A 17,179-nucleotide genomic window follows, 5' to 3' on the forward strand; every position below is an offset into this window, starting at 1 on the left:
CCATCTATCTTATAGTTGTGTCAGAAATCTTCCCCAGAGTGCAGTAAAACATTGTCTTTCTCTTCCATCATCAAAATAAATCAGTAAATGTGTTCAAATTCGCAGTTTATTCTTCTCTTTATACTAAGCGCTGCTACACGAGATGGGCACATATGGTTAGAAAGCAAATGAGCACCTTGCCACACAAAGGCAAATTACAGGCTTTATTTCTCCAGGTATCTGCTGTTCATCTCAAGTATTATAAGGCATTCCTCACCATATGGAAAAAATCTCAGAAACTGGGATATGGTGGTGCCTGGACTGGTGCAGGGGGGATAAAAGGGATGGATGCAAACGGCAGCAAAAATTAGATGGAATATACTAGCACTACAGATGATTTAGAAGACTTCAGCTGTTTGAAGAAAAGCTTTTTAACACCCAGAAGCATAGAACATTTGGGAAAGAAGTTGAATTTTTGTGGCATTTTAAAATGAGTTAGAAGCATTGATGGAAGAATTGCAGGGTTGTGTTTGAAGATATGTTATCTGGAAATATGCAATCCATTTTTTCCTTATTAAGTATACGAAAAGTAATACATTTTGTGCTCCAAACAAAAAAATATCATTATCAGTTAATTAATAATTATCTATTTGGTGTATATTATGACCTCTTAGTGAATTGTTTATTCCCTTTCATGACCCATAGCACTTTTTTTCCCCCCACATATCTAGTTAACACTATAGTAACAAAATATTCTGTTTACCTGCATTTTGAATAACCAGTCTGTTGTGGCAGAATTGAAATACAGTAGAAAGAAAGTTGGTATAGGAATGAGGAAGAGTATGTGATCATAATTGAGACAGGAACCCCATTAGCACTGGACAGACCTAGAGTTTCCTCTGAGAACCTGTGAGTTATCATTCCCTCAGGCATCTTTTATCCAGATGAGCCCTAATGCATATGGGTAGGCCCTACATATTAAGTACATCCAGCTTCTTGATTTTATTCAGATCAGCACTCTTCAAAGCAATGCATCTCTCAGCTGAAGGAAATCCCTCTTCTATTAATGGTGTGTCTGGTACCACTTTCACTCTTATCACCATGAAATCATGACTTGTACAGTTACTGCAGGAAACTTGCAGCATTCCTCACAAACACAATAGGAACTGAGTCAGATCCAAGACTGGGAAGGAAAAAGACAGGGGCTTCAGAGCCCTACTTGCTTCCTTCTTACAATTTCATCTGCTTAATATGCAGAGCATTTATCTCTACAAATTCCGTGGTTTGTACTGCTGTCTCCTACTTTTCTTTAATATAATCATGAGGAGCCGCTTTGGCATGTGTGTATTAGCCTTAATGAAAGCATTAGTGTCGGTATTGCTCAGGGTGGGAATGACCACAATACCCTAGGGAAATAAGAAATGGAGACAGTATGCCAACTCAGCTGACTTTCAGATGGAGCTGCCTCTATAGTATTCAAGGATTAACACAGAATTTCTTTGCCCCGTACTGCCTGCTCCAGTTGAGCTGGGTCTGGCTTTGCTAAGCAAGTACTGATATTGAACAGAGACAGGCCACAAAAGGCCTCCCTAAGCTCACTGAGGAGGGGATATTACCACTGACACAACACTATGGCTGTTAGGTGCCAACAGAATTTCCACAGTGAGAATAAAATGAGGAAATAATGTATTGTTTCCAAGAAGTAGCACATCATAATTTGTCTTGGGGGTATTAAAGCGATAAAGTATTATCAGAATATTCAGATTTACTGTTCACTAGAAAATTTTTCACTATTGTTCATGGCTTTAGTCATCTTCGATTGCAATCTACTTGAAAGCCTGATGATCTTACAATGACATTTTGTCATTTTAGTCTTTTTCTTTCCTTCTTCTTTTCCTTGTCTGCCATTATGAAATAACAGGCAAAAGAGGAAACAGACTAACTCATTTTCTGTACTGGGTGTAGCTCTTGTGAAATAGTCCCATTTGCACTCAGTTTGATATGTGCACATCCGTTATCTTCAGGACCAGATAAGGCAAACCCTCTATGGTGAAACTGCTATATAGAAAGCACTGACAGCTTTGCAAACAGAAAAAATAAATAAGATTTGTGAAACCTAGAATTTTTGAGTTAAATAGCACCCAAGAAAGTAGAGGATTTTTTAAGGTCTACAAGGATAAGACAGGGGAATTGTTGCACCTTTATATGTATCAGTGGATTAATGAAGAATGTTGAACATTGTAAAATGTTTCGTTTCTGACAAAGAGACCTCCTGGCATCTCTGAGGATCCCTCTAAATAGAGAAATTGGATGCACAAGACACTGACTTGTGAAAATCCTTAAAGAGCACATTTCCAAAGGAAATCGCTGCTGCTGTGAAAGGTAATAAAGAATTTGGTAAGCATGTGAAATTCTGACAAGCAACTGTCTAGCACACAACAGGGAACTCAGGCTCTGGGTAACATCATTGTCCTGATGGTGTGCTGTCTTCTCTCCCCTGCCCTGCCACCCCCTCCAGCTGCGGGGTCCTGACTTCTTGGCAACCACCTCAAAGACACAGCACAGCTCTGCTGGTGGCAGTCATAGCAGATCCAAAATTTCCAGAAGTGTCTCTGGCACCTACATGCACAAAGTCCTCTGATTTTAGGTGGAATTTGTGCTGTAGTTTTACATGCTTTGGAAAATTTCCACCAGTGTCTATGTTAGAGCTGTATTGCGTTGCTGATTCTTGGGAAATCTCTCTGCAAACTGAATACCAGCATGGAAACTCTCTGCTTTTCTGTGTTCTTCAGGACAGCATACAGTCTTTTCAACCCTTACACTTTTTGTATATGCTTCACATATAAAAAATGTGGGGACTTTGGTAGGGTATCCTTTTCCTTTTCTTTTTCTAACCCCTGTTGTTTTAATTTCTTGATTTATGGAATTTCAGCTTATATTGAATAATACCAAGAAATGTTTGAACACGTGAGCATCTCGAGTTCAAAACTGTGGTGAGGTAAAAACCCAACAAAAGTTCTGATTTATTTCAGAATTAATTGTTTTATTCTGCTTTCAATTCTATGTCAAGCTTGGGAATGTTGAAGCCATTCAGGGTGAAACACTGAAAGCTTGGCAAGAATAAAAAATCTTTTGCTTTCATCTTTTCAAAAATATGTGTGGAAAGCCATCTAGCTGGATTTGGAGCTTCCTAACATGGCTGTCCCTCCACAGAAATCCACTCCCACAGTGTGTCAATATGCCTGAAGGCAGAAAGGGACACATGGGAATATCTTAAAGTGCTGATGTATGCTAATGGCTATCCACAAAATGGATGTGACTGTTATTAGTACCAGGTGAGGAGCATTCCCTCATCTTTCCATCCATCATGGGGCAGAAATAAGTGTGCAGCTCCCTTATGGTGAGGTGGGAGAATAATCTCTACTATTGACATCCATGTTGGCTTTCCATCTTGCCAGCCCCGGCATTGCTCCACTGAGGCTGTCAAGAGCAGTGTCCTGGTTTAGCTAGGATAGGGTTAAGTTTCCCCAGCAGTGGGGGGGAAGCTCTAGCCAGGTTATTCATATACCATGCTGACGTCACCTCCTGGCACCCAAGCGCGGGAGAACCGGTGCGTGTGTTTTGAGATCGCTCTGCTCTCACTTGCTGTATTGGTATATATCTTGCTCTGTTCATTGTTATTACTGTTATTGTTATTGTTGTTGTTTGTTTTGTTGCTGTTGCACTGTTGTATTAAACCTCTCCTTATCTCAGCCCTGGGGCTTTGCATTTCACTCCCTTTGTGGGGGAGGGGCAGCGGCCTCGTGGTCTCAGACCCTGGCAGGGACTAAACCACCACAAGCATGAATCAGATGCAGGCTGGTGTGGTCATGTCAGTTCATTACCTGACGGCATAGATAACAAGCTCGGGGGAAATCTAAGCACAGTGAACAGATACCGGGCAATTGAGTTTGGTTCCCTCTGGATGCTACCACACATTAAAAAGTAATCCAGCAAGAGGTTTAAGTGAACATTTTGTTATTGTTTTCTAACACACGTTAAGAGGTTTTCTGAGATAACTTGCATCTCTGTAGAGTATATCCTTGAGAAAAAGCAGGTGTGTGCCTGGCTGTTGTCAACGTGCTGAGGGAGCAGATTGCTTACTCTCCCTTGTCCTTCCAAAAAAATCAGACAGGAAGTTTAACCGTGCATTAATGAGGGGGTGACAGTGCCAGCCTCTTTGCTGTTGTCTTCAAGGCCAGCTCTAATTGACCTTGCTCTTGCTTCATTTAGTTGCTCACATTGTTTCCTTTTGATTCCCTGACTGTATTCTCATTGTTGGGATTTTTGCATGTTCCCATGTTGTCTTTTGGTTAAACCAATTCCTGCTTACTTCCTCCCTTTCTTGTGGCTTGTGCCGCCTTCTCGTCCTTCTCTCCCCCTCTCTCCTGCCTGCTGTCTTTCTTCAGGACTCACTCATTTTCCTGTGCTTTGTTTATTATTTCCCCATCCTGAAATGTAGCCCAGATTCCTGACCTGCAGCTCTACAGCCCAGATGCCCAGCTAGCTTTCGGAAGCAGCTGTTTCACACAGCAGCAGATTGTTCCTGTGTGGTGGGGGAGGCAGCTGCTGTATTGCAGCTTGACAAACTCAACAGGAGCTGCTGCCTCACCTGGAAGCAGCCTCTGGGCTGTATTTCAGCTGTGCAAGTGGCATCAGGCCTTCCTATGGACAGGTTCATGCCTGGCACAGCATTAAGTAGGTGACTTGTCTCCATGTAAGCCATAGCAAGACATTGGTGTGCACAGAGGCAAGGTACAACTTGATGGTGTAGAGCCAGCAACTCTCCTACCTGTGGCTCTGGAGTGAGAAAATGCCACTTAGCAAGTTTGTCTTGTTTCTGAAAGAGGTGTTGGCTCCTGGCTTTGTTGAAGTTACAGCCCTGCTTGCCTGCTAGGGTAGGATCTCTAGGTACATTGGGTGGATGCCATGCTGCATGAGAGCTGCATGCCATGAGAGCTGCACAGAGCTAGATTTGGCCTGATCTGCTGAGCCCTCAGTATGTCCACAGGGAGTTTCAAGCAGTAAGAAAATGAGGTCCTAACCTACTCAGCCTGTGCCTGTATGCTGTTGCTGAAAGTTAAATAACAGCAAGTGTGCATGATGCAGAAGGAGACCTTTCCAATAATCAAAGGAATCTGCTGGCAGTTTACACTGTTCCCATTGCAGAGAAGATCTCCTCTGTGGCAGCACTCTTGGCTATCAATAAATCGATACAGTGAAGCCACCAATAACATCATTTTTTAAACAAGAGAATGTATATTTTAATTACATTACCCAGCTCATTAGAAAAATTTATGTAATGAGAGAAGGACAGTCTGTGCCATCACTTTGACAGACCCAAAATCAAAGTTGCTGGTGGGTTTTCCATTCTCCATCCCAGAGCAGAGCCAGGCATTACTCCCTGCTGCATCAGTATCATCCTGTTTGAATTTAGCCTCCACGTGCTTTGCTGGAGGGAGATTTCCCCATGACATCAGTTGCCTGGGTTTTCTCTCCTTCCCTCCCAAGCAAACGGCATGCAGCCCAGTCTTCAAAGCAAGTGGAGGCAGTGCCAGTCAGCAGAGGGAAAGGCCAGCCTCTGTGCAGTGTCCCATACTCTCTGGACAAGAGAGTTTTGCCAGCTCCCAGTGTCTCCTCAGCAACATCTTCCACTACTGAACCCCTGGTGGAAAAAATGATGTGCCACTGTAAATATTACTGTTTAAAAGTGTCCAGAAGGCGAGTGGACGTGACCTTGCAGTAAGTATGATAAACTGTTTATTGTAAACAGTATCGTGAAGGGCACAATTTGGGAAGCCCTGTTGCAGAGGAAACCTGCATACCTTCCAGGGCGCATCATGGGGTACTCTGGCCCTTCTCAGTCCTGACACACCCTTTGCCATGTGCCTTCCATGTCCTTCTTCCACAGGGCAGGGCAGAGCAGAGACATTTGCCCGTTGCTTGCTGATGCTTTGCAAAGAGCCCACGTTCTTCTTGAGAGTGAAAAGCTCACAGAGGGGGAAGCAGCCATGCAAGCTCCTCCCATGCAGGCAGTGGGGGAGCAACACTTTCAAGAGCGTGCAGATCCTGCTGGACCCTGTCCCAAGGATGCTGGCTTGTGAAAAGAGCCTTGCCCAGCCCCTACAGCTGCGGCCAGGTTCCCTCCCGTGGCTGAGAGCTGCCACAGCAGGAACCGGCAGCTCTGCGATGCTGTGCAAAGTGTGCAAGGGGCAAGCATCTCGTGCTATCATCTCCCCTGAGACTGGTATCGAAATTATGTCCCACCTCTTGCCAGTTAACGCCAAGGTCCTCCAAGAGAGCACGGCTAATTGCTCTATGCAGTAATGGGGTAGTCATTTGGAGCCCTTCTGACAGTAGATCTCCATGATGCTCCTCTTAACCAGGACTGGTCCTACTCTTGAGTGGACTGTCATTAAAGTGAGGGGATTTTTCTTATTTGTCTTATGCAAAGTAGAAAACACAGGTTCCTGAGCAGAGAACAGTACATTGCATTTTTACCCAACCTGTAGTATACAAATCCCCCAAAGTCTTTGTAGGCTCTATATTCTGGTCATCCCAAACAGGTAACAGTGAATGGCTGCCACTCAGTTACTGTGGTAGGACATGAGTAGGCCAAGTTCTGTGTAGATATACATATGAGGTGAACAGCTGGCTCATAATTCATGGATAATATGTTACCTGCTTCTTGGAACAACTGCTGCATAAACAGACAGTGCTACTGAAGCACTCACTGGTGCACGCATTTGCTGATGTGAAGTCACCTGGCACGCCAGGCGTGGGTGGGAAGTCACCACAATACCTCAAGATACGTTATCAACTGTAAATGTGGCAGGAAGTCATTAAAAATTTCCTGAGCTCTTTCCTGGGAAAAGACTACCTCCGTGCTTCAGCAAAGTCAGAGGACTTGTACTGCCAGGGCTGAGAAATCGAAAGAAAAATTGGTCTGATAAGCCGATGTCAGCAGCTTCATCAGGGAGCTCTCTGCTCCAGACAGATCCTGTGCCCATGGGGTCAGGGTGGTGACAGATGACGAGATCTGGAGGACATGCCAAGGGGCTTTTTGTAGCTCACTTACTCCAGCCTCATCTGAGCCCCCCTAAGGCTCTTACAGACATAGGCAAGTCTGAATCATCTGTCTCTAAAGCTTTGTAAATCCCAATAGGTGAAAATAAATTACAGCTTAAGAAAGCTGTTTAGTTGCTCCATGAGCTCTCAGCCACACCTTCAGGAGATTGATTCACAGATGCTGAGCTTTCGTGGACCAGCTGGGAAAATGCCATTTCCTGACATCAGGAGACAATCAGAGACTGGGATAAGAGTGGGGGCAGTGAGGGAGACCAAACCAGGCAGGTCAAGGCAAGGAGCTCCAGTATTTGTAGAGGGCTCATCCAAAAAGACTTGAAGGGGGGTTGGGGCATGATTTAACAATGATACCAGGAATTCATGTGACTCATCTCATTTGATGTAAGGGATAACTCTCACTTTTGTTACTGCAAATATGTCTGTCTTGAAAAACATTTATGTTTTATCAGCAATATATTTCTTTTCTTTCCCCCTTAAATCTCACCAGTCAGTCTCTGATAAAGATTCAAAGGCTGTCTCAGCAGATAAAAGGTCTTGGGGAATTACTGTGGAAATCTCATATCTGGGCTGTGCCTACAGGTGAATTTTTTTTTTTTTTTAAGGTAACTACTAACTTTGTGAGATTAATTAACTTCTGAAAAATTTATTGTTCTGGGTAAAAACAAAGTCATTATACTACAGTCAAGGGAGAAGAGCCAGATAGTAATATTTCACAGTGTACATTTTCTCACTGGAAAGAGGGACCTTTCTGCTTAAAAAAAACCCAAAACAAAAAGCCCAACAACAGGGGAACAAAATTAAGATTAGACAGCTAAACTTCTAGTTTTGAGTACTTGCAAAAATTCTACAAGTGAATTTGTAAAATCAGGTAGTCTGCTATGTCTAGAAACCACCAGCATGCACCTGGCTCAAAGTCTAATTTTTAGTGCCGAGAGCAGCAGGGACAGAAATGAGTAATTTGAAGCTGCCACTGAACTTGATTAAGATGTGTATGGGGATTTTTCCACTATTTATTTTCTACAAGCTATTTCAATTTAGAATGCTTGTTCCTTAAATTCAGAGCCTTGCTTACAAGCCTGCCAAAGATGATAAAACTTTTTATCCTGTTGGATCATTTGCTGGTTATTCTGTAACAAGCATGTGTTATTTCTAACACACAAAATACCAGAAATAAGCTGTCTCTCTTTTGAAAATAATATTTATGGTCAGAATAATTTTTCTTTCTCCACAATGAACAGTTACAGAATTGTCAGCCCCTAAGCTAGTGCAAGCTGGTCTGCCACAACTGGGACATGTTTTGGGATGAGATCAAGCCATGAAATGCGCTTTGTCCTATCTGACTGTACCAGTGTAGCATACTGCAACAAAACAAGTAGTTCTTTTTCCTCTCATTGATTAATCTACCAATTTAAAAGGCTAAAAGAGTTTTTCTTATCTCAGACTCAAAGTATGTATCTCACATATATGTGTTTGATTTTCTTCCCACAGGAAAGAAGGAAAATATAGCTGAAAAACTAAGGCATATTTCTCCAGCAAGGATTTCAAGACGGAAAGCCTGTCTGCCTGGAGTGCAAGGAGATACCCTACACACACACACAGAAACATTCCCCAGGACTGGTGACACTGTTTTCAGCCTCACTCTTGCTGAGAAAGTTTCCACCCAACACTGCAACAATGAATTTCCTCCGGAGGCGTCTCTCAGACAGTAGTTTCGTGGCAAATTTGCCCAATGGCTACATGATGGACTTGCAGTGCCCCAACAATTCCATGAGCTCCCCAGTTTCTCCTGCCACAGAGAGAAAGCATCCACAACCACCACAGCCCTCACACTCTTCCTCCACTGGCACCAGCATCTTCAGCTCCATCTCCAGTGCCATGAAGCAAACCACACAAGCAGCTGCAGGACTAATCGATCACTCAGTCAGCCCCACACCACCTGTGGCCCAGAAACCCAAGATCCTCCTGGTCATCGATGATGCACACACGGACTGGTAAGTCATCATGGTCCTCCCTCCTGAATTCAGTGCCACAAAGTTTGGGGGATGAGAGAGATCTGTGAAGCATGGGACATCTGCAGGAGGATACACAGATACTTTCAGATCTAGGTCACCAGCTCTGGCCCCAGATTGGTGTCTGTCCAGTGACTTGCATAAATGACAGAGTAGGCTTTTCTTGAAAAAAATGTTCATTCGGTACTCATTCACAAACTTCTTCATAGCCTCAGTATATGAGCATACATAGGGCATTCTTGGCTCAGCAGGGTTCACTGAACTGTTACATCTAGCAATGGTACTAAGAGATCACAGCTGAAGGTATGTTAGTGATGTGGTTCAGGTCAGTTTAGCCTACTGTTTGTGCTGGCTCCAGAAGTGTAAAGGGGCTTCTCTCTCTAGCTTTCTGTCTCTTGAGCTTTTCCTTGTGTGCAAATTTGTACATAAATTAATAAAAGATAACCCAAGCCTACTACTACCAATACTAATGACTGGAGTTCATTCACTGGTCAAGGGCCCTTTACTTGCTAAGTGTAGTGGCTATTGGCAAAAGACTCTCAGGCTCAGCTAAGCCTCAAATTTGTCTACTTCATGCAGGTCTCTGTTTACAAACAAAAGTTTGGAAGTTTGTTTCCTGTGATATTGGGCAGAAGAGGACACTTTCCAAAGAGTAGGACAACTGAAGTCTTCTGAAATGTTAGAGAAATTACTTCCTGTTTGCAGTGTGCTCCCTTTCAAAGTTGGCTAGTTTAGAAAGCTTTAGGCAAGATGGCCAAGAGACCTCTTTTGGGGAAAATCCTGAGCATGAGAAGATGCTTATTGTTTTGTCTGCCAGCTTGTCCCAACACAGAAAAAAGTAAAGGGTAGCACAGGCAAGGGGGCCGTACTGAAGATTTCAAAATGAAAGATGTTAGATTACCAGGTCTTGGCCAAGGGAGATTATTTTATTGTTCTTTTCATCCCACACCACTCTTCAGTAAAGTGGTCACCTTTGGTCTTCTCTGCTTTCCCAGGAGAGTGGGGACAAGGTGGGACCTGCCTCCTTGGGTGTATCTTCACAAAGCAAGAGCTTGGTTTTAGCTAAAAAGGGGCAATGACTGAGGTCAACTAGGTCAGGCTTCTTCAGCCAACTTGAAGTGAGAGAGGGAAAACAGTGGGATTTTTCTCCAGGGAAAATCAACTTTTTAACTGAGTGAAAAAGTCGCTGATAAGGTGGTCATCATATTAAATGTTTCACCAGCCTAGTGTCTTTTATCACAGCAGCAGCCTCCTAATGCCAGATAGTTCAGTCGGCAGCAGAAGTCTGGCTCAACCATGATCTATCCTTCCTGGGTGCACCTGCAAGTCTCCCAACAGGCTGATGCTCAACAACCTCCATCTCTGCTTAGCATTTTTTGCAGTTCCTTGAAGATGCTGCCAGATGGCAGTCCCTTAACATAGCATTCTCCAGCTGGGGATGGGAGTGCCTCTAATGCACAGCTCTAGCATCTGGGGTTTAGCCAACACTGCTTAATCCAAACACTGTAATCAGAGAGGAAAGGTCAGTCTAGTTTTGCCTTGAGATGAATGGTGCTGAGGGTAGTCTGGGCAGGGGAAAGGACAAGGAGGGGTTGGACTCTGTTGCAGTGTTTTCATGTTTTAAAATACACACTGCATTCAGATCCCTGCCTTTATATCTCCCAGCTGCTGTTCTGTCATGCAGACTTTGTGGTCTGTTAGCTGAGCTGGCCCAAGGAGCAGCAGCTGGGAGATAAAAAGAGGAGGTATGGCTACCAATGCTGTCTTCACTCCTCCACTCATATGTAAGCACTCCACGCATCCTGCTGTCTAGGCTATCCCTCTGCTGTCTGTAACTCAGCAGTTTCTACACATGATGAGGAATCCCTTTCATTCCTCCCAGTTCTCTGCCTCTATCCACAGGCTTGCAGATAACAAATAACACTGCTTGCAAAGGTTCGCTGACTTCACTCTGCCTACAGTTGAGAGGGCACTGAACAAAATTAGTGTATACATTCATGACTGTATCCTGACATACATATGGCATAAAAACAAAGGAAACAACATTACTAACCCTTGTCTGCCACAGATTTCCATGGCTCTTTGTAGCACAGACCGACAGAAACACATGCCAAGAAACTTCCCCAGCCTGAAGGTAGTATGTGATCTTTTCTGAGAGAGCATACCAGTGCTACCACTCCAGTAGGCCAGGAGTACTACTTGGCAGTTGATTTTCATGTCTTCAGGAAATTCAGTGAGCCCTTGAGAGCAGCACTGGAGAGCACTGGCTCTGTGGATGTTTATTCTCAGTGAGGTACCTCTGAGCAATGCCAGTCATCTTCTTGGTCGCAGCCAGGGTGTTATGTGAGCTCAAGTTGACCAGTCCGAGGCAGCAGCATTTGCCTTGTGAGAACACAGCTGAAGAAGCTGGTTATCCAGGGATTCTGGCTGCCCACTCTGTATCATGTACGGAAACAGTCTCAGACTTTGGACGAGTAACAACAACCTATTGTTACTTATGTGATGGTGATTTTGGGTTTGGAAGAAGCATCATGTTTGCAATGCATTTCACCTCTGCCTAGTTCTTGCTATTTGTGAAAGCTTTGTGTTTGGTTTTCAAGAATCCTCCTCCTTTTGAAATAGTTAACTCTACTAGAAAAGATCCCCAAAAAATAACTACTGATGCACTACCTTTACTTTAAGGGTGGGGCGCTTCCACAATGCCTCCTCCCCCACAGCAAGTTACATAGAGTTTATAACAAGGACTAGCTTGTTCACAGACAGGAAGGGTGAGAGACAGTGGAATCTGCCATTTGATTTCTCTTCTCTAAATGAAAACACTTTCTCATAATTGGAGACTGTAGCAATATTGCCAAGCCAGACATTAATTTATTATCACTGTTTGTATTACAGCAGAGGCAAAGAGCTGCAATTGTGGATTAGGACGAGGTGTTGCACAAGTGCATGATGAAATGCTCTAACAACCCAAACAGGCAAGTGCATGTTTAATGCACTTTAAAGTGACAAATTGCAATCCTTTCTAATTTTAAGGAGCTACTATGTCTCTGATGATACAGTATAGCACTCAACTTCTCTCAGAAGTCTGGAGGAAGCAAAGAGCAACCATGGGAGTCCATGGCTTGTGTTCCTCCATAAAGTTCTTGCCACTCCTGACATGCAATATGCTCTTGTTTATTCCAAAGACAAAGTACTATAAAAATACTGTGAACCCCACAGAGTATGATCAGCTGCTTTCTGCATTAGCAGCAGTAAAAGAAAGGTACATTCTATTAAAAGCAAGAGAACTTACCCAGCTTTCTGTTAAAGTGGCAGCATTTTGGCAAATTTCCCATCCTTCTCCAAGACCCTATTCTAGCGCATTTCAAGGAAGCACACAGCGCATCTGCCACGTGCAGGATGTGCACAAGAGGAAAACGCTATCTGTAACTCTCCCTTGTGCTTTGACAGGCAGCCCTCAGAGACACCCACAGCAGTGAATGTACCCGTACATCAGCATGCTAGAGAGAAACTGCTTCTTTTCAGTCATTAATGGTACATATCTCAACTGGGTAGCCTCCACCTGGAGAATGAGGCATCTTCTTGTGGGCTGGGCAAGCCATATCTGTGCCTCAGGAGACGTCCAAAAATTCATCCACAACTCACCTACAGCAGCTGCCAGAAAAAGGGAGCTCAGACATGAATACACACACACATGCAAAAATGCAGCAAAAGTGAGTGGGACCATGAGGAAGGGGGATGGCAGGAGTCCATGTAATGGCAGATGGGCCAGCTCCAGCAGCTCGACCTCAGCCAGGAGGAAAACGTCCTACCTCTGGCAATTCCCTTGCCCACCACACTGTTAAGTAAAATCATGTTCTTGATGGATTGAATTTCTCAGCAGATCAAACAGGGTTTAGTACTGTAAATTGTTAACGCCCATCCTCTTGTGAAAGTTCTCAGCTTTCTAGCTTAATGCTTCATGTTTAAACAGCTAATTTGGGACGTGATCAAGCACAGCTAAGGCTCCTGTTAACAGCGTATGCTAAAAACATTGCTTTCTGGAACAGAGAGCATAACAAAATTCTTCTTTTTGCGTTTGTTAGATATCTTGGTTGCATTTGTGAAATACATCATGTCACTTTTAAAAGCCATTGGTGTGTTTTGCCCAAATTTCAGGCTGTTTTGCATGTTAACAGTGTTACATGCTGTCTTACACAAAATACATGTGCCTTATGTGCAGCAGTTCTACATGTGAGGATTGTGCCATATTTCACAGAAAAAAAAGCCACAGAGGATATTTTTAGGAGACACCAAGTTGCATTGTTGTTTTCCCATTTACTTTACAGCCAAATCTACCTGAACATACTGTCTCTAAAAGTTTAAAGATGAAGGAAGAGAAAAACTGATTAATACTGAATGAAATCCCCTTAATAAATCTGAAATGGTTCTTTGTATAACAATAATGTAATGATTCAGGTCTAATTATGGACTGACCTGATAGGATTGCTGTTTCATACTGTTCAGAGGAAAATATCAATCCTTTCTTATTAAAATAAAACTATTTTTATTTCTGATAGTACATGACAATATTGAGCCTTAAATATGTCATTTGCCCCAAAATATAATTGATTAAATAAGAACAGTCTAATGCTGAATTTTAGTAACATGGGACTTCCTAAATCCTAATTTTTTTGCAAGGAATCCCTTTTCAAAAATATTCAATGAGTGTCATGAGTCATTTCATGCCCTCAATAGGCTGAATATTATATACTAAGACCTACTATTCAGAGGAATATTTCTGTACCTAACACAATTAAATATAATGGGAAGTTCTGGACTAGCTTTTGGATTTGGACTTCATTATCATTTATCTTTAATCAGAATTTATTCTTCAAGTTTGACCTCAGGAATTTGCAGGTTAAATTGCAAAGTTTTGTCTATATTTCCTGATAAGAAACCCAAAAATCATCTAACATGGTGGTAACTGACAATAAAAGATTATGAATTAGCTTTTATGATGCAGAGGTGACCTTTTAAGGTTTCACAAGCTCTGTGCAACTATGCAGCTATAATTCGAAAAAACTTACAAGTCAAATTTATGTTTTCACAAATCTGGCTAAAAACCTTACATTTTCATCATTTAGCCATGTCTACCGAGGACAGAATATTTCTATTCCTATAATTCATGCCAAGCGTGTCTTGAGGGCAAAATGGAATTTTAGGGAAAGAGGAGGCAAGTTTGTGTTAAATGTGTGTGTGTATGCACAAGCTTGGAAGTAACATGAAGAGTTTCTGTATTCTTTAACATACAGACATGGGGTGAAAAGGAGGTAAGACTGTCAAAGATATTCCATAAATTGCATTTATCACATTGCTTTCCAATCTGTTTTAGGTATATCACCATCATGTCTGCCTGTATTTTCGTCTTGCATATGTAAAGCAACTTGGGATCTAGTCCTCCTAAATGAAAGGTAATACAGAAATGCAAAGGATTAGTATCATTACAAAAATAGACACAAGGAATATGGAAAACATTCCCCACCAGATTATAAATATGCTAATGCAAGTCAAATCTGGGACCTTAATTGCTTTACCAGAGTTCTTATAAATGCGTAGAATTTAACCTCAGAATGTCCTGCCTAGTCCCATATATATTTAAAAAAAAATAATTAAAATCCCTCACATGTATTTCTCAAGGTTTGTGAGCCAGATTTCTTCTGCTTGAAAGCCAGCAGCCCTGACTCAGTGTTGGTTTGAATTAGCCCATTTCCCCTGCTCCTCAAGTTCAGGGAGGGCACAAGTGGGCTGGAATAAAATATTGCACAATCCTCAACAAAATGATACCCCTTGCAAACAGCTCCAGGCCATACTATTTAGATTTAGCAATGTGGAAATGTTCTAGAAATGTACTATTTTGATAATACACAAAATAAAATTGCTGCCTCATCTTGTACTTAAAGCAGCCCCTCACCTCCACCATCCCCCCTCCCAGCTCTCTGTGGCCAGGAGCAATTTGACCACGATGAAGCCTAGGTGGGGGACCAGACCTACAGCAAAGTGTCCTTCCTATCCTGACAGCTTGGAGAAGCACAAAAAGCCATGCCCAAAACCAATAGTACTGCACTAACTAGTGCTTGTTCTCTTGTGGGGGTATGGCTTCGATTACCCCCGTTTCATGAGCACAGGAAGATGCTGAGAGGCTGGTATTGTCTGGGACTCTGTAGTTCCTCGAACACAAATAGCTATCTGAATGGTTGTGTCTGCCATCGTTAAGCCAGCCCAGGTCTGCCCTGAAAACAGGTCTTCAGTTCCCTGAGAGAAAGGGAGGATTCACAAAAGGTTTAAAAAACTGTTCTCCCTTCCTGCCCTAAGACTTCCCTTTCTGTGTGCATTTGCCAAGAAAATCCTTCTAGCCCTGTAGGATGGGACCTCGGACCTCATCAAGGACCTCACCACAAAGATTTCCCTTATCCAAAAAAACCCCAACAACCATACCACGATCACATCTCGATACAAACCTCTTCAGGAGAGGTGTTTCTTTCCTTGATGTGATCCCATAACTAATAATGCCTTGGGGGTTGTTTTACAGTAACCAGAGTGGGCTGGGTCTTGTGGTTCTTCCCAGAAGGCAACAAAGGCAGTCTGTTCCCAGGGCCTGACCTCAGACACCAGACACCAGGGGTCCTACCTGCAGTGCAGCTGAGTTGGCTGTTGGTTCAGTGGCTCCAGCAAGCCAGGTCGTGACAGCACCCGGAGCAAGATGATCTTGCCCTGGGGAGGCATAGGGCTGAGCACAGCAATACTGCACCCCAGGGCTGGAGCTGAAATTTTTGTGGAGCTCCTGACAAAGTATCAGTGTATTCAGGGGTACCTTTTGACCCAACCCAAAATTTAGATTTAGCTCTCTTTGTCCCTCCCTGTCTGTTTGTACAGTGCAGGTACCCTTTCCTTCTTTCTGCAGGTGTCTCTAGTCCATTTAACCTGTAGTTCAGACCATGTTTTCTGAGGTATTGAAGCACACATCCATCATGCTGTCCTGGTTCAGCTAGGATAGGGTTAAATTTCCCCAGCAGTGGGGTGGAAGCTCTAGCCGGGTTATTCAATACCATGCTGACGTCACATCTGGGGCGCCGAAGCACAGGAGAATCGGTGAACGTGTGTGTTGTGCGATCGCTCTCCTCACTGCTGTATTGGTACATTTTTTGTTCTGTTTATTGTTATTACTATTACTGCTATTGTTACTGTTCTTGTTGTTGTTCGGTTTGTTGCTGTTGCACTGTTGTATTAAACCTCTCCTTATCTCAGCCCCGGGGTTTGTATTTCACTCTGACCCGTCCGGTCAGAGGGTGGGGGAGGGGCAGTGACAACGTGGTCTCAGACCCCGGCAGGGCCTAAACCACCACACATGCTTATTCACCATCTTTAGCATCTTGACATCCCCCACCCCTGGCCCAGGGTACTCTTACAGAATAAATATTAACTGTCAACCAGTCCATCCCACAGCTGAACAGTGCATAAAGGTGTCTGGGCCAAAGCAGATGTGGACAAAACCTCCATCCAATTGGTTGCAGACCTCGGCATTTGTGGAGTGATTTTTCTCTTCCCTATGCCCTGGGCAGTCAAGACTTGACCATCTCAAAAGTCCTTACTATTTGCAGCTGGCAATTGCTAAACTGGGGAGAAGTGGTGAAGGGGTTGAGGGGTGGCCCCTGAAAGAAAAACCCCTGAAGAAAAAAGGGCACAAATGCATCTCTCCTCCCCTCTCCCCTCCCCACTGCCTTTATAGCGTGTAGGGGCTAGGGGGGTCAGGGCATTCCAGCAGCTACTGGCGAGTATCCTGGAAACTGTCTCCTTTTTCCCAGTCCCTTTTATGAAGGAGACAATGCGGACATACAGTGACTGCCTTGTGCATCACTTGGGCCCCCAGGCCCTTTGACATGGGGATTTTGTACAGTGGCTTACCCCCTCCGCTCCCTCCCCAGGGTCCCCCAAACCCAATCCAGGCGGCTTCAGCTTCTCCCCTTCCAGCCTGATCCAGAAAGAAATTACATGCCTTATTTTCCCAAGGGCCTTGAGACAAATATGTG

General features: G+C 43.6%; 1 protein-coding gene across 5 annotated transcripts in view; it reads left to right on the forward strand.

Annotated features, from left to right (window-relative positions):
- SYN3 (synapsin III) overlaps positions 1-17,179 on the forward strand; it is a 251,896-nt gene that overhangs the window by 49,125 nt on the left and 185,592 nt on the right. For all 5 annotated transcript variants that reach the window (XM_074871316.1, XM_074871315.1, XM_074871314.1 and 2 more), the window contains one exon: positions 8,593-9,095. In XM_074871316.1, coding sequence (XP_074727417.1) covers positions 8,779-9,095 — 317 coding nt within the window. In that variant the 5' untranslated portion in view covers positions 8,593-8,778. The remainder of the gene's footprint in view (positions 1-8,592; positions 9,096-17,179) is intronic.

This window comes from Strix uralensis, chromosome 5, assembly GCF_047716275.1.
Source record: "Strix uralensis isolate ZFMK-TIS-50842 chromosome 5, bStrUra1, whole genome shotgun sequence".
Classification (NCBI taxonomy): domain Eukaryota; kingdom Metazoa; phylum Chordata; class Aves; order Strigiformes; family Strigidae; genus Strix; species Strix uralensis.